This window comes from Capsicum annuum, chromosome 3 (genome assembly GCF_002878395.1).
Source record: "Capsicum annuum cultivar UCD-10X-F1 chromosome 3, UCD10Xv1.1, whole genome shotgun sequence".
NCBI lineage: Eukaryota > Viridiplantae > Streptophyta > Magnoliopsida > Solanales > Solanaceae > Capsicum > Capsicum annuum.
This window is the reverse complement of record NC_061113.1, coordinates 264,049,663-264,072,921: the sequence shown is the minus strand read 5'-3', so window position 1 is coordinate 264,072,921 and position 23,259 is coordinate 264,049,663. Positions and strand designations below refer to the sequence as shown.

The 23,259-nt window shown below is 33.8% G+C and overlaps 3 protein-coding genes across 18 annotated transcripts; all 3 read right to left on the bottom strand.

Annotated features, from left to right (window-relative positions):
• Positions 1–1,384: 1,384 nt before the first annotated feature.
• On the bottom strand, positions 1,385–2,324 carry LOC124897236 (calcium-binding allergen Ole e 8). The gene has a single exon (XM_047410008.1). It carries the CDS (start codon positions 2,138–2,140, stop codon positions 1,631–1,633), a length of 510 nt encoding a protein of 169 aa, XP_047265964.1. The 5' UTR covers positions 2,141–2,324; the 3' UTR covers positions 1,385–1,630.
• A 3,825-nt stretch (positions 2,325–6,149) lies between these two features.
• LOC107852644 (splicing factor 3B subunit 4) lies at positions 6,150–11,854 on the bottom strand. Its single transcript, XM_016697669.2, has 9 exons — positions 11,596–11,854; positions 11,161–11,209; positions 10,904–10,992; positions 10,714–10,770; positions 10,557–10,619; positions 10,308–10,373; positions 8,133–8,219; positions 7,274–7,367; positions 6,150–6,920 (listed from the first exon to the last, which is right to left on the bottom strand). Exons 1-9 carry the CDS (start codon positions 11,698–11,700, stop codon positions 6,430–6,432), a joined length of 1,101 nt encoding a protein of 366 aa, XP_016553155.1. The 5' UTR covers positions 11,701–11,854; the 3' UTR covers positions 6,150–6,429.
• A 1,917-nt stretch (positions 11,855–13,771) lies between these two features.
• Positions 13,772–22,697, bottom strand: LOC107852642 (pentatricopeptide repeat-containing protein At3g18020). Of its 16 annotated transcripts, XM_047410000.1 has the most exons (8): positions 19,115–22,697; positions 18,954–19,011; positions 18,530–18,650; positions 17,427–17,577; positions 16,365–16,864; positions 15,701–15,974; positions 15,396–15,514; positions 13,772–14,169 (listed from the first exon to the last, which is right to left on the bottom strand). In XM_047410000.1, the coding sequence occupies exon 1, from the start codon at positions 22,446–22,448 to the stop codon at positions 20,331–20,333; it is 2,118 nt and encodes a 705-aa protein (XP_047265956.1). In that variant the 5' UTR covers positions 22,449–22,697; the 3' UTR covers positions 13,772–14,169; positions 15,396–15,514; positions 15,701–15,974; positions 16,365–16,864; positions 17,427–17,577; positions 18,530–18,650; positions 18,954–19,011; positions 19,115–20,330. The 16 variants fall into 16 exon arrangements, with proteins under 16 accessions (XP_047265956.1, XP_047265954.1, XP_016553153.2 ...); XM_047409998.1 differs by having other exon boundaries at positions 18,954–22,697; XM_016697667.2 differs by having other exon boundaries at positions 13,772–15,514.
• Between the last annotated feature and the right edge of the window lie 562 nt (positions 22,698–23,259).

Below are 23,259 nucleotides of genomic sequence, written 5' to 3'. Positions count from 1 at the left end.
AAAAAAATTATGTATACCTTAGAAAGACGTGGACGTGCAGTATCATCTTTTTTGAATTTTCTTGACGATTCTCCAATTGCTTTTTTCGACTTTTCAGCAGCAACTTTTTTAATCTCTTTCATCTTGTTGGGGTCGTTACGATATTTAGATCTGTTTTCATCAAAGTTAGGTTCCTCGTAGTCAAAAAGTGCGGGAACGAACCCAACTTCCGAATTTGTATCTAACTGAGTTAATCCTAAGCTAAAAGAAGGATAATCCTCCATTAACAAAGTACTACGATGTTACTTTCGTTCTTCAAATGTCCGATTTCGAAACAAAAAAATGAACAATAATGATATAACAACAATATTTTGTTAAACAAGAAACCCAAAAAAATAGTTAATAAGAAGATGCAACAATTTGTTCATTCAAAAATCCCCAAAATTCAAAAATCCTCAAAATTCGATTAATAACCCTCCATTAACAAAGTACTAAGTTGTTAATTTCGTATTTCAAATGGACGATATTGTAAATTTTGTTAAAGAAGATACCCAAAAAAATACTTAATAAGAACATGCAATAATTTGTTCATCTAAAAATCTCAAAAATTCGATTAGGTAAATGATGAAGAAAAATTACTAACCTCAACACATAAAATTCAGAATGATTAAGGAAGATTAAGATAAAATTGAATGCTAAAAGTTGGAGCCTAGTACGATTTTATTCAAAATGGTAACTGGTGCTTGAATGAAGTCGTATTTTAAGGGGAAAAACAGCTAACTATATCCTCCTCCTTATGTATATTTGCTTTTGGAGAGAGAAACACAAAAAATGAAATTTTTGTAATAAGTTTGAGGAGTTGAAATTTTTTGTAATTATTGAAACATAAGTTGTGCTTTTTTGTAATTTTTAGATAAACTAAACGAGTAAAGATGTTGACAACCCAAAGACTAATCAAGAGTAATTTCCGCATCAGGTCGCAACGTTGAATTATCTAATAGTGTTCGGTACGGTTCATTAAAAATTTTCAAAATTGCTTTTCGAAGAATGCAAGTCCCCTGAAAATCAGTAAAGTTATTTCATAGCACAGACTGTGTTATGAAAAGGTATTTTCTATAAGAAAAAAAAAAAAAAAACCATTTTCCTTCTTGCCAAACGAACCCTAATTCATTACATTGCAAGTAACAATGCTAGTAATTTTATCACACTGAAATTTAGTAATTTGGATTCTGCAGCATGTGAAAACACACATGTGTTTTTTTTAAGCAGAAGATGCAATTTCCCTTTGAAACTACACAAAGATAACTGTAGTATAAAAGTTACTAATGAGCTAAGTAATTTTCATAGATTAGAAAAATGGCAAAGCTTATTTTACTCTTCACGGGAAACGTAGAAACAGATGTCATTAAAGAAATAAACGCTGTAAATTGCATTAACATCAGATCAACTGAGTTTCAGAATCCACATTAACTGTTAACGGCGTCAAGTGAACCTAACAAATTCATCTTACTAAAGCTGATACTAACGGTTTCTCCGTCTATCATCAGTTAAAGAGGTAGAAACTATACCCTACGGAGGGGGCACACACTATAATCCCGTGCACCTCACCTTTTATCAGCCGCTAATAAAAAAAACCTAGAGCCGCCGCCGCCTACTTGCTATTGCTCATCATCTTCTTAAACTCTTCAAAGTTAACGTTACCATCGCCGTCAGAATCAACGGACTTGATCATTTTAGTACAGTCCTGAAGGGAGCAGGATTCACCTAAACGAGTGAGGATCTGATGAAGCTCAACGGCGGAGATCAACCCGTTGCTGTCCTGGTCGTACAAATCAAACGCTTCACGAAGCTCCTTAACGCCGCCGTCACCAGCGCCGTTCACGTCGGCTTGGCAAAACTCAGAAAATTCCTGGAGACTAATGAAACCGTCTCCGTCGGAATCAATTTCATCCATCATACGAGATACTTCCTCGGGAGACGTTCCAGATCCGAGAGCACTGATGACGCTGGAGAGCTCGTCGGCGGAGATCTTCCCGTCGCCGTTAGCGTCGAAACGTTTGAAGACTTTTTGGACCTCGTCCATGTTCTGGAGGTAAAGAGAAGGTTTGGAAACGGAATTATTGTTGGTGGTGGTGACGACGACATTGTTGGTAGTAGCCATTGTTGTTGTTGCTTGAAAAGGAATGGTAGTAGTAGAAGAGGAAGAGTTAACAGTTTTTTTTTCTTTGCGAAAATATGGAGATTGGTTGAGTCCTATATATAGGAAGGAAAGTTTACGAGTATATAAGGGAAGAGAAGAAAGATTTTGGCCGCCTGGTAACTTTTTTGGGTGTTTGTAAAAACGATCAAAGAATACGATTCTAGTACTCCTTTCGTCTCATTTTATATGTCGTTATTTAATTGGACACAAAATTTAAAAAATAAGTAAAGACTTAATATTTTTATCAAATTGTCCTTCATTAAAATAATATACTATTATTATTTATAATTAAGTGGACCCTATAAGTGAAATCAATAAAGATAAAAGTGTAATTATGTCTTTAAATAGTTACCAAATAAGAAAATGTGACATTTATTTTGGGACGAACAAAAAAGAAAATGATGACACATAAAATGAAATAGATGGAATAACTTTTTTGAATGTTTTATATATGGTATTATATGTAAACGCCCCTTTTAATTTATTGCATAAACTTAGCTCAGTAGATATGTAGTCCCAACGTGTCAAAAAGAATGACTCAATTTAATTAGATATTTTTTAATCTTATAATTTTAAATATATTATATGAAAAGTTGAATTAAAAGCATTATAAAAAAAAAAAAGTAAGGATCAGTCTTTTTGAAAGATATTAAAATGAAAAGTAAATTCTTCCTTTTTAAATGAATAGAGTATTTTATATGTCAATGTGTTCTAACTTCCATATGAGGTAATACAAATTACTTCCTCCATTCCACTTTATATATCATCATTTTTTTTTTCCATTTTATATATCATCATTTTCTTTTTAGTATATTCCAAAAATAACGTTATCTTTTTTTATTTAATAATTATTTAAAGATATAATTTCACTTTTTACTCTTATTAGTTCTACTTAATTAAAAAAAAAAATAGTAACATATTTTTTTATAAAGGATAATTTGGTAAATATTACCAAGTCTTTTCTTATTTCTTAAATTTTCTATCCGGTCAAATAACGACACATAAAATTGGATGGATGAAATAATAAATAAGTGAATTTTTCCTTATCTCTCCCCTCTCACTTTTCATATTGATTTAGATTATGTATAAATAATTTGTAACATACGTAAAAATCGCTTATTTTTAGTACATAAAAATATTTTTCTTCCGTACCAAACATATCCATCCAAGGCAACGTTGCTTTCGTCGATGTTTTGGATTAGAGGCCCAACGCGTCTTACACACGCCTATATGTCATCGTCTTCCACTTGTTGGCTCTTGGAAATTTCCTAGTAGTTCCCTAAAATAGCTTTTTCATCATTAAGTATCTATTTCTGTCTAATTAATCAATTTTGAGCTGAGAAAAAAAATAAGTAAAGCAGGCTATAATGTTTTCTAGATACAAAGTGTAAAATATATTCCATATCTTTATATTTTGGTGTAATACTCCTGGTGTTTCAATACTAGTTGACTTTTTAAGAGATTAAATGAATCTCTATGGATACTGGAAATGTGTACAGGAGAGTGAGTGAATGTGTGTTACATAGCCAGTACTCATGTTAACATGTTGGACCAACTTGAATGATAAACCATGCATATATTGGTTTTTTAAAAGTAACAATGCGCATTACAAGGATCAAATTGCTTACTTGAAATAGATTCTCTCTATTAAAACATGAATTTTAAAATTAATAAAAATGATTTTCCTACTTTTACTAGACAATAGTTTTCATTATTTTTAAATATCTTGTTTTTACAGAGAAAGTCTATTTCAAGAATTTTGATTAACTAAACATAAATAAATAAAAAAAGAGCAACAACAAATACACCCTATCTCATCACACTATGCCGTATGACATTCGAACTTGACAAGTCGATCATTCTTCAACACTTGTCTCTTGACAATGCCATTCTAAATAGTATTCATCAACACTTGGAATGTATGATTGCTAGAGTTCATGCAAACAATTTTGATCAACGAGAGAATAAGACAGCCCTCTCTAGACATTGTTTATCTTAATATTTTTCTATTGATAGCAAAAAATATTATTATATCCAGATATTTTTCTATTGATATTAATTGTTATAATAAAATGTTATTATAGAGAGGTCAACCGTACAAATGTTGCCGCTTGATTTGTCTAGATAGAAGCACCCCATCATTCTAAACTCCATTTTCAAAATTTACTGGTCCACCTAAGCCATCGTGTTTGTAGTTCAATTGCGGCAAATCTCAAAAATTGAAAGGGACTTAAAGTAAATCACTGCTGAATTATTTTGCGTTCTTTTCTTTTTCTTTTTCTTCTTATTTTTACACATAGAGGAAAATAACAAAAGATTACTAGATGAGAAATTGAATCCTACAGATATGACTGAGGTTTGTAAATTGGGACCATTATAGTTTTCTAAGATTATATTCTAAAAACATGATTATATGATCATGTAAAATTTACTCACATTCGATATTTCTATTTAATCAATAGATACATAACATATATTTTACGCTCAATTGATTACCCAGACACGCTTGTATCAACTTTAGTGTACATTATTATTGTGCGTGGGGAAGATTCTATAATATTGTGCACAGAAAAAATTCAATCCTTTCTTAACGAATAATCTTTTTCTTTTTCCTGATAAGGAAGGTTCGGATTCCTGCTATGGAATATTCACAATATCAAACAGAGTCGACTGTACCCAAAAGGAGAAAAAAACAGTGACCCGAATTTGGTGAATTGGAAAAATCACTGTTAAGAACAAACGAAACCTAATTATAGGCGATTTTTTTTAATAACCATATATATGTGCTAAGCTGCCTAATTTTACCAAGCTAACTGAATTACCTAAACTTATGGCTGTGTTGACTAAACCAAGTAATTCACAGTACTTAAATCGTCCATATCCATGTACTGTCTTCTAAGAGTTGGTTGGTAACTTTTAAACACAAAAGTGAAAAGATTAAAAAGCATACAGGAAAATAACCCCTACGGGTCGATTGATAAAGTGTATAAAAATAATGCAAAATATAGTGTATTAATAATGTTTGCATTAATAATGCAGGTATTAGTTATGCTTGCATTAGTTATGCATGTATTATTTTTTATACATTATTTGGTTTGATGTATAAGAAATAACACATCTTACAATCTATAAAAGAAATGTTTGTTTACAAAAATACCCTTCTTTAATTTTATACATTTTTTTGCAACAAAATTTTTTTGTCATCTCAAACATAATTAGTATTGTTGAACTAGTATATAGAGGTTTCGGATTAATTGCAAAACCTTCGTTTTTGCGCATGAAATATTACGCCAACGGATTAATATAGTCGAAACAAAAATAAAATATAAAACGTAAAATTAAGAAATAGTCTCATTTTTTTAATCTTTTTAAAGACCCTCGACGCAAAACAAAAATATGTTACAATTATTTAAATCAACTATTCATTGTTGTAGATTAAAATGATGGGAAAAAAAATTATGAAATATTTTGAAAAGATCCACTATTACAAATTAAAATAACGGAAAATGGAATGATAAAATATTTTGAAAGAAAAATTGAGGGATATTAAGATCATTTAATAAGTTAATGTATATGTTAAAAGATATTGTATTACTAATACATAGGAAATGGAGTGTATTATTAATACACATTTCAATACATAATAGAGTGTATTAGTTATACATAGGCAAAAAAATTATACCAAACAAGGTACTAGTAGTACGCATTAACTAATGCATGCATTATATCTTTCAATACGCTCTACCAAACAACCCCTTAGTGCATAAAGCATTATGAATTCTTTAAAAATTATACGGTACTAGTAGTACGCATTAACTAATGCATGCATTATATTTTTCAATACGCTCTACCAAACAACCCCTTAGTGCATAAAGCATTATGAATTCTTTGCAGTATCAATGCAAATTTAATCAAATAGAATTACTTGCATTACCTCTGACGTGACAAAAAAAAGTGTACGGACGAGACGGAACAGACAACTTGCAATCCGATAGGCGATAACTATCTAATTTTGTTATAAATACATGTAGATGTCTCAGAGATGGCATATGGGTTTTCACTAAAATCAACAATCATCTTCCATCCATCTCCGATAACCAAAGGTCAAAAAGCAAAAGATACTTCCAAATCGAACAATCCTCGACTAAATGTTTTGACACACTGTCCCGACACTTTTTTTACAGCGTAAGCACTATTTTAAAAATATGTTATTCCACAAAGGGAACATAACACTCTGAGGTCTCAAATTTTCAACCTGTTGCAGGAGGTGGAGGGGGTGGCTGCATCGACATATGGGGCATAGCATGGTGACCACCATTGAAGTGCTGCGGTGGTGGAGGCGGACGCCAAACATTACCACCCATTGCAGCTGGTGGTGGAGGGGGCCTATTCATGGGTGGAGCTACCTGTGGGGGCGGCGGAGGTGGCATTCCTCTGAATTGCATTTGCTGCTGCGGAATGCCAGCTGCACCTTGTGGAGGTTGCATAGGCTGTCCCTGCCAAGCTTGTGGAGGAGGCATCTGCATTGGTGGGTAGACATTTGGCTGCATAGGTGGCGGCGGCCGGATTGCTGGAACAGGAGCTGGAGGCATAGGACCATTTGCAAAAGGCTGTGGGGGAACAGGAGCACCAACCGCACCATTGACTTGTGGAACGCCAGCAAGTGTTGGGGGTCCACTTGCAAACATGGTATGAGGCCTGTTTCTCTGGGTACCTGGATTACTAGAAGCTAAAACCCGCTCTGCATAATCCACGACAACAAACAATCAGAATTGTCCCAAAGTGTTTGGATAAGTAACGACTGCATAACTAAAAAAAAAGATAATGAAGTTCCTAAATTTCAAAACGCAGAGAAGATGTGCAATAGCAACTTGTGCATTTTAATAAACCACCTCACTCGTTCCCTCGTCACCCACTTTGAAGAATTTCCAAAGTACTCAAAACTACAAACTTATGGTTCCAAATCACTACTTAAAATTCAACTGACATACCCAAATTGTGATCGCACAAGTAAAACTTCAACAATCTTTATCAAAGACAAGTATCCATCTCCTAGCATTCTCAACTTCATTTATCTTAAACACAAATTCTTACCAGCCGGGGTTCCATGACGTTCCCCCTTTGTATCTTTCTTGTAGGCATAGGACACCGTAATTTGACGGTTGCAAAGATATTGCCCATTCATTGCCTGCAGAAACGCCAAGTTAGAAGTCAGTCCAGATTCATCAGCTAGAAAGCATCTGACAAGGACAGAGGGTTTGAAATCTAAAAAGCAACAGTACATAAAAATCCAGAGAGTTCTCCAAACATGTAAACTCAAGTAAATCATATCTTTACTAATAGCAGGGTCTTTATATTTAACAGGATTTCAGCAAGTTGGTTTAGTAGTGCCAAGTAGATTATATTACAAATTAGGCACCGCAATAGACAGTTCTAAATCGATATATTGACCACTTAAATGTGTCCGAGACGAGATATGCAATGCTTGGAAGATGTGTCCTGCACACTCCTATCTATTTGTGAAATTTTATGCTATCAGCTTATCACAGCAACCGGAGGGTGATGCCAATCCTTCAAAAAGTAAGGAATCTAGGAAATCCGTCAACTGGTCACATTCATATACAGCCGCTTGATCTATCTTTCAGAAATTAAATGAAAGCTCCAAATAATGTGATTGTATTATGACTAAACCAGATAAAATAATGGCACAAACCAACCGGAAAATACTCCATTGTTTATACATTACAATATTCATAGCATGTAAATAGCATATCCACTCAATTCTGATCAGAAATGTATCCTAATTTAAAAATCAGACATTAAAAGAAGTATATGCTCCAAGTCAAACAGTAGATAATACTTAGATTTGAACTTTTTTGGACTTGTAAGCGGCAACATATCACGTATCTGTACAATTTATGGATGGTAAGCAAAGAGGTAAAAGGACAATTACCTCAATTGCTGCATCTGAGGCATCAAATGAATCATAGCTAATGAAACCAAAACCCCGTGAATTCCCTGTCTCAGGGTCTCTCATTATCTGGAAGAAACAATACATCAGAATATAACAAAGACCACCTATAAATGGCAAGCAAGCAACGTGGTCCAAGTAATGTACGCATTGCTACAGTAAAAAAAAACAAGATATGCATAGTTTGTCATTCAAGCTGGTCTAACATGTTAACATGAGTCACTGGCTATGTAATACGCATTCACTCTCCTGCACAAATTTCCAGTATACATAGAGATTCATTTAATCCTGTAAAAAATCCAACAAATACAGAGTTGCTTTGCCTGGCGGTAAAGATGGAATAGTGCATATCTGGTTAGATCTTTCATTATGGGGAATGAGACACAACCAATTGACCAATCAACTACACTTCAGTCCTAAATTAGTTGGGGTTGGCTGAATGAATTCACACAAAAAAGATAAAAGAGTTGTAGTGGTGAGGGAGGAGAAAATGAGTTGCCAGCCTTGCAGAAGGAGATGAACTTTTCTGCAGTGATGTGATATTCTAGATGCAACAGCAATCCATTGAACCACAATAAAACAATCACGATAAGGTAACAAGGATCTTATTAAGCAATAAAAATGAGGGGGAATAGATTTTAGGACAAAAGAAGGGATGATCCAACAATTAAAATGCATTAGTCATTAGCTTCAATCAAGGGGAAAGAGAAATGAACTTATACATGGAAATCCTTACTTAAAGTATCCAACGGAGGTTCATTGAAGAGATTTGACGAAATCCTCCCATAAACTCACACGAAGAGTATTTCTCCATCTTCAAAGCTAACTAAACCTAATGGCTAATACAAAGATTTTAAGAGACTATTTATACTAGTATTGCAAAATCAATCAAATTACAAGAATGATCAAACTATACATATAGCCATCTGAGCATATTGGCGGCCTTGAGGTCTTCCTTCTATGCTTTCTTTAAGTCCTCCAACCTCATGATGGTTGAAAGAATGCTCCAAAATCCTTGATAAACTCCTTGATCGTCATCACTTTCCTTATAAATCCATTTGAGCATGTCATGAATTTTAAAGCTCTTTTAATGAATCTTTCATCACACTTAGGGCTCTTCATGGGTGATAGAAAGCTACTATAGCCAAGGTAACACACACCCTCATTTTTTCTATCCATTTTTGATACCTTGGGTTGCATCATTAGAGATTCAAGGAAGTTTGAGGAGCACGAAAGAACGGGAAATAAATCTTGGGAATTAGCTAGAGATAACAGTTAACTAACATGTCAGGGAGGGTGAGGTACTTAAAAGCTGTGAGAGAGAAGAAGACTTGATCTTGATGGCTTCAAATTGACCATTATTTCACCAATGCTAGAAAACAGTCAAGTATTTAGAAGTTCCAATCCATCTTTGATTGCACTCATCCAAAGAAAATTCAAAATCAAAGAATTCATCATAATAGGTCAAGTGGGTAACAGCAATAAATAGTTGTTAAGGTGTTCTCAAACAGACTAACAAGGTCGTAAAGGCAAGGTGCTCTATGTAATGGCTCATCATCTCTTTTAATGACCAAAGATGGCTAAAGCCCCTAAACTATAAGATAAGTAAACCTCTCCGGACCATACAAGACCATACAAGGAAGGCAAATATTAGATGCATGCTCATCATATTAATATGGACAACAACGTCATGAAGGGTTGTACGAAATGATGCAGAGCAAGGATGATAAGGGTAAGGCAGTGTAAAAGTGAACCACCTACCATTTCTTTATAATCCGCTAGGTGCTATGTTCCCCAGCCGACCAACTCGGAAGATGTATATTAATTACTAAATGAACAAAAAAGGTTCCATATTCAACTAATTCAGAGTGCACTAGCAGTTAGGTCCATATCTTTACGCTAAGCAAGGAGGAAAATCTCCCACAATCGCCACCCCAAAAGGAGAGAAGCAAAAAAGAGAACCTTTAGGAATCAACTTTGAAATGGTTAGATGTTTGCTTAGAGGATGTACAAATACACTACTCACTGGCAGCTTGTTAGGAGTTAAAAACATAATCCGAAACATGGATACAAAATAGGCAAGAAAATAAATCAAGAAGACTCTGGGATCAGTTGAGAATCATGAATCATATGAAAGTAGAAGAAACATGACTTTACCTTTGGATTTGAGACAACTACTCCAAAAGCACTAAAAGTGTCATAAAGAAGCTTCTCGTCTACATCCTGAATATAAAACACAAATGGCTTTATATCTTAACAAAATTGCTAGCATGAGCAAGGTGATAATATGCAGATGATTTTATTGTAAATAAAAGGTGCTATCCAACGTCCACATCCAAATGCATTTGAAATGAGAATAATGCAAGAGTTAGTGAGATAATACTATCAAGGATATATATTGCTTACAGGATCAAGGTTCCCAACAAACAAGTTGGCACCAACATCAACACTCTTTTTATCTTGTGATGCCTGTATCAGGATAAATTATCAGATTAAATAAAATGTAAATTATGTGGAAGAATTCATTGTAGCAAGGGGAGATGCATCAATGGCATAGCATTACCTTATTCACACGTATTGGTTTCCCATAAAGTTTTATCATATTCAGTACCTTTATTGCCTGCATTGGTAGTGCTTTAGAGAAAGAAAACAACGAATACCCAAAACCAAATCCATGGAAATAAATTTATACTCTAACAATAAACGACTTCAGCAAGTAAAAATAGCATGACAAAAAACAACCAAACACTTACATAGTCAGCATCTTCTTCGCTTCGGAATTCAACAAAACCATATCCTTGATGAGCATTAGTAACTCTGTCCTTGGGGACATAAACATTGACTGCAATACACATTGATTTTATAGTAAACAAGTGAGATTTAAAAGAATCTAAATTTCCCAAAAATTAAAAAAAGACTAAGAGGATGCTGATGAAGACTTCATCAAGAATCTCCACGGATTTATTCCCTTTTAAAGAGGGAAGCTATTCATTTATAAATTTAGACATACCTACGGGACCTGCTTGAACAAACAGCTCCCATAACAACTCTTCAGTAATCTAAAATCGACCAACAAAAAAAAAGAACACATTTAGTAACCCGAAATTAGAACAACAAGTTCACAAATATTCAGCAGAAAAAGCCACATAAACTCTCATACTACGATTAAGCGGGGAACAAATTTCAATGTTATAAATGCCACATAAAGTCTATCCAGTTACTCTCACTATTTTCTCTTACATTGATACCATTAATTTGGGATTAACTATTACATAAATGTTTGATTTATAAAAGGAAGCTAATTACACACATATTTATAATATTGGAACAAGAAATTACCTATCTATCAGCATAAAACGAAAGATAACCAGCAAATATATGAAAGGAAAATGGAAAAGAGTGTAGGAGGATGGCAAAACCCTAGGACTGGAAGGAAGGAGGGTACCTGAGGGTCGAGATTACCGACATAGGCGGTGGCATCTTGGTTGCGCTCCGCCGAATGTTGGCCCAGAAGATTTGCTCCCACACCCGGAGCTATTCGGGTCGTCATACTCGGGTCGGGTTCTCTCTCTCACTGCTTCGCTTAGCAACTTGCTTTGCTTCTATAGAGTAAGCTAGGAATGAGCAGAGACCAAAGAGAAAGAAAGAAAGGCGGCGAAAAAATTGACAAAAATGGTACTTCATATTTGGTTGTAGGTTCATAATAGTCCTTTTACATATCATTTGAGCAGTTTTGGCCTTTTCAGTTTGTCAAATGAGCACTTTTGGTCTTTTAGCGTATTTACCAAACACTAATTGTTAAATTTTTAATCCAAATTGTAAAAATAAAAATAGTATAGTGAGGACTCACATTTGGAAGAACAGATTCTATATTTTACGTTATTTTTCGGTCTATTTCAAGCATATATATGGGGCAACTATTTGAAGTGCAATTACGCCTATTTGTGATCTATTTTTTTGTGTCCGAGTAGTTCTTTATGTTGTTATATCTGGATTACAGAAATTTCTGGTGTTTCTAGTTAAAATTAGAGATACATGGCCCGTGTCAACACGAACTCAATACTATAGACATCTTTTAGCACTAATATTTGATATTGATGAAATATAAAAATAAATGTATATTGATTTAAAATGATAACTTTTAAAATAATAATTATTTGATAACTCGCTAAAAAGTGAAGTTTTATAAGATAGTTTTATTTCACATGATAAGAAAGTGTGATGTGTCGTGTAGTCGGGTTATTTTCATTGTTCAATGATAAGATTGAGACTTGTTACAAAATATAAAAAAGATGTAGAACTAATATTCATAGGATTATTTCATTTAAAAACTCGAACAAAAGATACTTCAATTAACAACAAAGTCTTGAATCATTTTTCAAAGATGATTATGGTTGAAGCAGATGCAACAAACATGTCATAAACTCACATTTTTCTTGTTTTAATTAAATACTATTAATTTTCTAATAAATAAATGACTTATAATAATTAATTAGGGGTGATATAGTAAAATCACGGCGTAGCTCTTGAAACAGCCATGTCGAAACCACTGTTTTAACTAAATATTATGAATTTTTTAATACATAAATGACTTATAATAATTAATTAGGGGTGATACAGTAAAATCATGGTTGAAGGAGGTCAACTTAATTTAATACATCAAGAGTTAATTTATCATTTTATGTCTATTTTTTTTTTTAAATATGATTAAATTTTTAACACTTAGATGACTCATAATAATTAATTATAAGTGATATTTAGCAAAATTATGGTTGAAGCAGCTGCAGCAGATATGTCATCTATTTTTTTAAATTAAATATTATTAATTCTAATATATAAATGACTTATAATAATTAATTAGGGATGATATAGTAAAATTGTGGTTAAAGTAGCTGAAACAAACGTCATAAATATCTATTTTTTAAATTAAATATTATTAATTTTAATATATAAATGACTTATAATAATTAATTAGGGGTAATATAATAAAAAAATATGATTAATTCTAATATATAAATGACTTATTATAATTAATTAGGGATAATATAATAAATCACGGAACAATTAAGGGTAATATAGGCAGACATGCCATCCATTTTTTTAATTAAATTTTTTTTTAATACATAAATGACTTATAATAATTAATTAGGGATGATATAGTAAAATTATGATTAAAACAGCTGAAACAAACGTCATAAATATCTATTTTAATTAAATATTATTAATTCTAATATATAAATGACTTAATAATTAATTAATTTCAATATATAAATAATTTATAATAATTAATTAGGAATAATATAATAAACCACGAAGCAATTAGGGGTAATATAGACAGACATGTCATTTATTTTTTTAATTAAATATTATTAATTTTTTAATACATAAATGACTTATGATAATTAATTAGGAATAATATAGTAAGATTACAGTTAAAGCAGCTGAAACTAACGTTATAAATATCTATTTTTAATTAAATATTATTAATTCTAATATATAAATGACTTATAATAATTAGTTAGGAGTAATATAATAAAAAGTATTATTAATTCTAATGTATAAATGAATTATAATAATTAATTAAAGTAATATAGTAAATTACGAAATAATTAAGGATGGCATAGTAATCAATGAAGCACTGATTGAAACCGGTGCTTCTATTATATAGACTAGAGGTGCAAGACCCGTGTCAACATAGGCCCAAAAGCACGACATTTTGAGTAATTAAAAATTAAGTAAAACAAAAATTTGATAAGAAGCAAAGTTTTACACAATAACTACATGTATTTTATTTACATAATGATAAAAGTGTGATGCATTGTGGTCCTAATTAGCTGAGGTGTGGCCTCCATTGTTGTAAGACCCTCTTCTTTGTGCTTCCTTTCAACCCTGCTTTCTTTGAGTTCCCTCTTGAGATCTTATATGTCGCGTGAGCCTGTACAATTTACTTGTTGATTTCACCTTCAGGTCATTAAAATTCTCCTTTTCTCTTAACATCTGCATCTTTGTCTGCTTTGCTCTTTAGAAAAGGAGCTCAGTGTAAGCAACAAATAATTTGCTCAGAAAGTTGACGGAATGCTTGATAATTTCTTTTAAACTTGAATCGTGAGAAATTTGCATTTGCTCATTTCCCTCCACCTTCAATGATTTCTATTTCTGGTTGAATTTTTAGAACATGCTGCACTGTTATTTTTACTCATATTGCTCTGTTTACGTTTTCAGTTTTAAAGAGATCTCATCATTTTCAGCAATAATGACCGTAAAAATTGAATAAACACATCTCCAAATCAAAGTAGCAAGAAAGAGGGAGCTATGTGCAAAAGTATACACGTAGATGCAAATGGAGCAACTAAATGATAGGTGTCATAGTAATGACTCATTGTTATAGTGGAATGTTATTATAGATACAACGGTTATATAAAGATCTGACTCTGTATGAGTTTAAAAACATTTATAATTACTTTGTGAAACAATACAAGTTGAAATGAAACTTATGTACTCATGAAACTTACACCAGCAGAAAATTATACAAAGAATTGCAATTATTTCAAAACAAAAAAGGAAACTTTACTACCATTTTTTTTTTTCTAGAAAAAGGAAAAAGAAAACATTAGGCCAAAAAATTCTATTTCTGAACTTGTACTAAACATTATGTTGTTGTTAGTCATAGTCCTATTTAGCCAATTATAGACTAACAGCTTCATGTGAATTTGATCCAATGACAATGACCAATCAACGAAACATAGTAACTCGATTAAACGAAATGTTTTTTAGCCAGAAAATCAATAAGCTCCTAAATAATTTTCAGGAACTGATGCGGGGATGTTCCAAACAGCATAAATATCCTTGATTCTACTATTACACCATCTTCACCCAATGAATCAGTGTTCAACTTCCTCATCATCCAAGTAATGCTTCCAGTTTAATTATTGATAATAATCTTGCTCCATATTATTAGGTTACAATTGCCAATCTCTACTGCTCCATACTGATGATAACTTAGCTGGCCTAAATGGCAGCCTTCCCTATTGCTTATAGACGGGTATCTATTTGGATAGCATAACTAAACAGATCATACTCCATAACAGAGAGACATCATAAATTGTTTTGGACGACTCCTTGTCAGTAGATATCATCTGGAAGGCAAACTTAAATATACAAAGAAGAAAGCTTTTGACAAACCATCTAAACATGCAATGAAGCACGCAAAAAAAGCAACAACAGAAGATATAATGATATATTTACCCTGCATTAAATATGATTGGAGGAAGTAGATATATGAAAAAGAGCTCTTCACTGAACACCAGAAGGTGTAAGCTCATTCCCCCGCTTACAAGCAAGACTACTAGTACTACAACCAAACCCTGTGATTATAAAACATGAAAATAAATGCAAAGAATGTAAGATAAATAAATAGCAAACTGGTAATTTGAATTCCATTCAAATTAAAAACACAAGGCAACATGGATACTTGTATTCAATTTTGATATTTTTACACCTACATTACATGCCTTAACCCTATGTAGAATAATAAAAGAAGTGACACTCACAATTATGAGAGCAGTAATGGACTCATTTATCCAGCGGTTCTCCTCCAAGAGATGACCAATGACGATGCAAGCGCAAAGGAGTGCCACAAAAAGGTTGATGGATACAACAGAAGTATGATCCGAAGTACCCAAAGAACCCAGTTTTGGCAACAGAGAAGCCAGCGCATAAGCCATTTTTTATTTACACTTTGGATTACAACCACAGTTCACCGACTTTGCTTCAACTTAGCCAAGTTTTCATCATGATTTGCTCCCTTCATGTCTCTACGCAGTCCTAGATAAAGACAAAAACTTAAGATAATTCTATATTACACGAAACAAAACATCGCACATAAATTTAAATCTAAGTAGCCAAGTGAACAAAAGGAGTAGAAAAGAATAACTTTCTTTAACCGGACAAATGTAATTCAAAATTCTCCATTTCTAACTAAGCCCCCAGTTTGCTCTAATTTATTTTCCAAATATTTCGTAGTAAATAAACAAAAACAACAATATCCCTAGGAAATTAGAACCGCAACCATGCAAAGGAAAGGCTTCCATAAAAAACAAATGTCATCAATGAATCAGTTATGTCTCAACACCAACCTAGTTAAGGTCCTTTTTTATTTCAATATTAAATCACTTCTTAGGCTAGTGAGATATTCTCCACCTCTCATGCTTATACCTGCAAGGATATACTTGTCGCCAATGATCATGTTCGATGTGCAACGAACTTTTGACATTTGTACCAAGAACAGAGTTTCCTATGCTGTTTCAGCGTCGCGTAGATGTCTATCCTGCTCATTCGTGTCCCAGAAATAGGAATATGAAGTTCTTCTCTTACACTTGTAAATTTTACCTCTCTTTTTCAATCCCTTACGACCTTTAGGCATGAAGGACATGACACCTAAGAAGAGGAATATCAAAACCACAGTATCTAGACAACTTCAGCTCTGTGTCAAATACAATAATTCTAGCTTCCACTTCCTGCACGAGCAGCAACTTCCTCAAATTCCTCTAGCAAATTTCGGCTATCGCTCACCAACAACATGGGACTCTTTCCATTACTCTTTCAGGATATAAATTTACATATTCCCACATTGCATCATCTAATTCCTCACGTCTTAACCACCCTATAAACTCGTTTTCATAGATCTTCACATTGTCGTCTCTATAATGTAGGTTCTGCAAACACTTAAAAAGAGTTATCTATCTGGGCATGCATTGCAAATATCTTAATCATAACATATAATTTTATCATCAGATAGTGCTCCGAGAAAGAGGTAGGTAGAGCCAGTTGGAGAGCTCCTTCGATAAGGACCAGTTAAGATTCCTTATCCCAGCTAATTTAGATGAAAGAACAATACTATCCAATTATGATTAGAAATAAAGTTTAATCAAGAAAGAGAACTTGTAGAATAGACTCACTACAAAATAAGACAAACGTGGAACTTAAAATGGATAAAAAAGGAATGAGGTGGAGGGGATGGATCCTCAAAATAACAACTATGAATAGAAAATACAGAACTATTTAATGCTTATCAACGTGTTAGTCCAACCACAATAAAATATCCTCCAAATAGCCTGCAATTAAAGAAGTAAGGAGACTCCAATTTCATTTCCATTTTCTAAAGTTTGCAAAGCATGAGATTTAGAACTACATATTGTAAACAAGCGGGTCAATTTCAAGTATAGTAGGTAAAAGTTTAGTGCAAGTGTAGAAATTTTTCCAGATTTCTCGACTTACCCTCCAGAGTACAACTGACCACCAAGAATTACAAAAGCCATGACAGCAACTAATATTATTTGCACAGGCTGGAATATTGAAACATACACTGGTCCTCCTTTCTAAATGCACCAAGCCCGAAGAGAGTGACTACTCCAGAAGAGATAACACCCTACGTTCAATAGAAGTCCAAGATTATTAGCCATTCATATTAACTAAGATAATATCAAACAGGGAACTATATAATCTGTTTTCAAAGGATGTGTTACTGCTGAATAAACGATAGGAGCAATTTTTATGGAAGCATATAGTGAACCTGGGAAAATCGCAATTTGCAGATCTTGCATGAAGCTGCAATGGGGACATTTTCATGCCCTTCGCATATATTTATTAGCGGTTTATCCGATTTATGCTTTTGAGTGTAACTAATATAAATTGGTTCTTTTAAAGTTCGGGAGTTTTACTTTTTGTATCGATTTAATTTGTATAATGCTTGGCGAAATAATATAAGCACAATATCTTCTGTTTGAATATCTTTTGGTTCGTCGCAATTTGCACTTCTAATGTATGTTTTCTTTTGTAACTCATTCATCCATTATCTTTTGGGGCCAATGTCATTGTGTATCCTTACATTTTTGCCCATATTCTGCCACGGAGAGTTGAGTGATATAACCAAATTGAACCCAGATTTAAATCCTAAGAGCCCAATTATTTTTTTCCCCATGTTTCATGTTCAAATTTGGTCCTCAATCAATACAGTTAGGACGTAAAAATAGTATTTACTGATCACTTCTTGGTCATATATTTTTAAAAGTAGTTGCAGTCATGGGATGAGACAGCATGACAATGTTGTGTTTTCACCCATAGAATTGGAAATTCTATGCTAGTAATTATTTCAATTATAGGGGTCGAAAATGGTTATTTGTGAATCATCACAAACTTTGGAAGAATACTAAAGTTTGTGCAACTTTTTCATTAGCCCATGTCATAACTATCAGAGAATCAGTATGTGAGACTATCAACAACTTTTGATAATCCCATAAATGAAACACACGACCACAAAAAGTCATCAAACACGTGTAAGAGGTTATAATTTTCTCAGAAAGTAAAATTTTATTGCTTACCTTTCGATGGAAGCTATTCGCATATCACAATAGTTTCTTATATGTTCTCCTTCCCATACTCTTCCGCTTGAACGCCACAAAGCCCCTACTTTTAGGAAATCTTTTGATTGTTTGCTCACTTCTGCAAAATAAGAAACAGAATTCACCCTTAGAACCCCGACGTAAAGCCTAAATCTTAGGTAAAATTCTCAAATTCATAAATGAAAATATAAAGTAAAATAAATTGTATAGATGCGAAGCTTTAACAAAGCAAAAATCTCCGTTGTTGAGATTTGCTTAACAGTGAAGAAAACTTGAATCTGGGATAAGATTTTCGGAAATAAAACTCTGTTTAAAGAAAGTGATCCAGATCTCACCCAAAAATATTACACAAGGGAGAACAAAATTTTGTATATACAGACAATGAAAAGGCAGAGAAGGATACCTTGAAAGTAGCCGACCAGAATCCAATTTGACATTTCAAATATATGGGTCTTGTTCTTCTGTTAGAATCAGAAAAATCCCAAACAAAACCCCAAGCAAGCAATTTAATTAACGGATCAAATTAGCTCTTTTTTCCTTCCATTAAAAATCAGAAAATTTTACCTGATTCAACAACAATAAACCCAGAATAAAGCGAAAACAAAACTTTTTCTTGCTTCTTTTGTTTGATTTTGACAGAGAGAAGATAGAGGAAAAGAGGGAGAGAGATCCTTCGAGATACTTTTCTCTCTAGAGATCTATATCTATATAATGACACGTCTTAACTGGTTACAAGATGAAGCCACGTATGTAATGGGCTATACCAATTTCCTTGTATTATATAGTTGTTAAATGACCAAAATATCCCTTAGTATAAAAAAATTTTGACATATAAGCAACCATGTAGAAACCCAAGTTTCTATATAATAGAAAAGAAATAGAAAATAGAAAAAAGAAATAGAAATATAACTTCACAGTTTCAATTTTAAATTAAACAATCAAGACTTTGATAAATATTTGATGGAGACCCAAAATGGTCACTTTCGACAAACTCAAAGAACCAAACCGTTCAGTTGATACATTATCGTCTATGTATCATCTCTAGGGAAGTAGCCATTCAGAAAGTATGTCTTGAAGATGGCTTCATGAACCACGTTTATATGCAGCATACATGAAATCTTTCCAAAGAACATAACATCTGGATTTTACATATGGTACAACAGAAAATATATGAATACATGAATAACTTAACCATTTGACAGAATAAAAATGAAAACAAAATCAGAAAGTAAGCGAGGGAACAAAGTCTCAGGTGCAAGCTCTAATGAAAAGGATGAGCAATCGTAGTCTCGGTGCAAACCTCTCTATTTTATCTAAGGAATGTAAGAGAAGTTTCATGGTATATCTACTTGGAGCATACTATCTTCGTCCGTATAAAGTCAAATGTATTGTCATGAAAAATCTACAGATCCAACGTGGGAAGAATGATAGCTCTCTATACAATTGAATATCCATATATAAGATATTGAAGGGTGATGCATTCAGCAAGGCAGTAACAAAACCACCTTCCCAATACCTCTCTGACTTGTTCATAGTTATGTTGTTGTTGATGTTGTTATTTTACCTCGCTCCTTGTAAATTATGAATCTCCTGTTAATCAATTTGGATTTTGTATAACTGGTCGGCATCCAATGCTCCCTCCTTCCATATTTACAGGGTTAGATATTTAGCAGAAGCAATATCTCATTTCACCAGACCCAATACTGCTTTTACTATCAAAGACATCCTATTATCATGAAAAGATAAGAACTCCAGAGACGGCAGTTTAAAAGGGTTCATTCTATGACAAATGAGAGAACTGTTGATTACACGTCAAATCCTCGCAGAACTGTTTTTCCACATTACCATGTAATTTATCCAGAATTCTCCAAGTTACAGAATCAGGTTCTAGTCCATTCTTTCTCATTTCACCAAGAATCTGATAAGCTTCTCTCTTCCAGCCCAACGTGCAGGCACCATTAATGACAATGTTGTAATTGACGACACAAAGAGTAACCCCACAATCTACTAATTCATATAAGAAATCACAAGCGTCGTGCAATTTGCCAGAGCGACAAAGCCCCTTGAGAATGGCTGCATACAAGTAACTGTCATGAACTCCTGAGGGCCAAACAACATCGTTCCAGAACCTTTTCGCTTCATCAACTTTGTCAGATTCAAACAATCCATCAATAATAATAGTATACGTCATGCAATCAACACCAATGCCACAACTTACCATGCTGCGGAAGACCTCCATAGCTTCATCTATCCGATGTAACTTGGATAACCCCTGGATAACTGCATTATATGTTACGATGTTGGGATTTAAACCGCTTTCAGGCATAACTCTATGCAATAACTCAAGAGCTTCTTCAACCTTCCCGAGTTTTAAAAACCCACTAATAACAGTTGTGAACGTCACACCATCAGGGGCACAAAACTTCCCCATCATCATATCTTTGAAAACTTTTTGAGCCTCCTCAATTCTCCCCATTTTGCAGAAGCCATTAATAACAGTATTCAGAGTGATCACATCTGGCTGACATTGAGTTTGAAGCATGGTGACAAGGACATTTAAAAGCTCAGTTGGGTTGTCAACAGCACAAAGAGCTCTGAGATATATATTATAAATCCTTCTTCTGTCAACGCCGTTCTTATTTAACATCACATTGACAACTTCCTTGGCCTTAACAAGATCATTTACATGACACAAACTCTCTACCAATAACTTGTACGTAAATTCTGACGGCAAGTAGCCAAATTGAATCCCTTCCTCCAACAACTGATATGCCCTGAAACAATCGCCTTCTTTGACGAGACCATGTACAATTGCATTATAGGCCACTAAGCTTGGATTGAACCCTCGTTTTCTCATCATATAAACTATCCTAGCAGACCCATTATACCTCCCAAATTGACAAAGAGAATCTATCATTTGCGCATATACAAAACCACCAGCCACACTTTTACCCTGAGGCATATCTTCAGCAATATTAAACACTTCATGGAACAACCCTTCCCTACACAAGCAATTGATCACATTGCAGAACGCAGCATTGTTAACAAGCTCATCCTCCTCAGCGAGCATCACGCTCCAAAGCTTCCCAATCAGTTGTTTCCCATGTTCAATATCCCTCTTTCGAAGAACCCCCCGAATCAAAGCACTATAAGTTAGCGCATTAGCTATCACTCCGCACTCAGACATTTCATCAAACAGCTTCTCAGCTTCCCGAACCACGCCAACCCCGCAATACCCATCGATCAAAGTAGTATACGAAACAACATTAGGAGCATGCCCTCTCTTTCGCATATCAACAAACAGCTGATGTGCATCTCTAGTTCTTCCAAAACCACAAAACTGATGAATCAAACGATTGTAATTCATTAAAGACGGCACAAACTGGGGCTTCTGGCAGAACAAAGCTGAAATCACACGCAGAGTTTCCTCCGGGGTACCTCCGCGAAGCAACCGGGCAATAAGTACATTGCAGGTTCGCTCATCAGGGACAGTTGAATGAGAAGAAACAGCGAGAAGGAACCGCTGGTGGGCTTCGGAAAATCGACGTGCATCACAGAGAGCGTGAACAATGCTGCTGAGATTGAGAGAGTCAGGGTGATAACCCTGCAGTCGAAGCTCGTCGAGGAGTCGAAGAGCTTCGTCTACATTGGCGTCAATAGCACAAAGCTTGTGAATTCGTTTAGTCCAGTATGCTCTGTCGATAAAGCTCCGGTACTGAACGCTGTCAAATTCATATACTTGAGAGGTTTGTTGTGGTAGTTGTTGATGAGTTAAATAGAACTCGTTGGGTTGATGTACAGAGGGTGAAAGGAAGGTGGAGAAGAGGGAAAGAGATGAAGTGAAAGTTTTAGTAGAGTTTTGCAAAGGTATTGGAAATAGAAATTTGCAAAAATGCATAATGTATTTCGGTTGTTGTTACTTTGAATTTGAAAAAAGAGGAAAGAAATAAGCTAACTGCTCAGCCAATTGATACATCTGTTAATGGTGGAAAAAAAAAAAGAGAGAAATTTCATAAATAACTAAAGTTATAGTTTTCGAAAAAAAAATTACTCTATTTCAGTAGTTGTTCAAATGAGCTCAAGAAATTGAGAGGGAGAGTGCAAAGATAGCCGATTTTAAGGATCCCATTTGAGGCATAACCAAAGTTTATAAACCTTATAAATTTAGCTTTAAATTATTCTCCTCTTTTTCAAATCATTTGACCTATTTTCTATATTTATTTATTTTAAATTACTTCTCCTACTTATAATCTAAGCTATTTTATAGTAGTTTTTTTTTTCAATTTATTCCTATTAAATATCACATCTTTTGTTATAAATGTATCGAGAAAATGGTCAAATACCTCCAATCTTTACCCCAAATCTCAACTATACACTCAACCTTTTAAAGGGTCCTATTACCACTCTGAACTTATTTTTACCGAATTTATTACCCCCGGACTATTTTAAAGGGAAATATATACACCTCCGAAATAGGACAACCAGTCATTTCTAATGCGATGTGATGCATGCGCTGAACAGTAATGCCACGTCATTTTTTTAATCTAAAAAATTAATTATTCTCCCTTATATATTTTCCTTTTCTCTTTTATTCTCTCATCTTTTCCATTTTCATTTTTTTCTTTTCTCTTCTCTCTCAATTACAAACTATAAAAAAAATCTCACTTTTTCAGCCGCTAATCCCTATCATGGCCGCTGCTGATTTCGAT

Excerpts from the sequence above, each read along its gene's own strand:
- LOC124897236 (XM_047410008.1), bottom strand. The coding sequence starts at position 2,140 with ATGGCTACTACCAACAATGTCGTCGTCACCACCACCAACAATAATTCC.
- LOC107852644 (XM_016697669.2), bottom strand. The coding sequence starts at position 11,700 with ATGACGACCCGAATAGCTCCGGGTGTGGGAGCAAATCTTCTGGGCCAA. Across the intron at positions 10,771-10,903 it reads GCGAAGAAGATGCTGACTAT|GCAATAAAGGTACTGAATAT; the intron begins GTAAGTGTTTGG and ends CTACCAATGCAG. Across the intron at positions 6,921-7,273 it reads ACGTCATGGAACCCCGGCTG|AGCGGGTTTTAGCTTCTAGT; the intron begins GTAAGAATTTGT and ends TGGATTATGCAG.
- LOC107852642 (XM_047409994.1), bottom strand. The coding sequence starts at position 22,448 with ATGCATTTTTGCAAATTTCTATTTCCAATACCTTTGCAAAACTCTACT.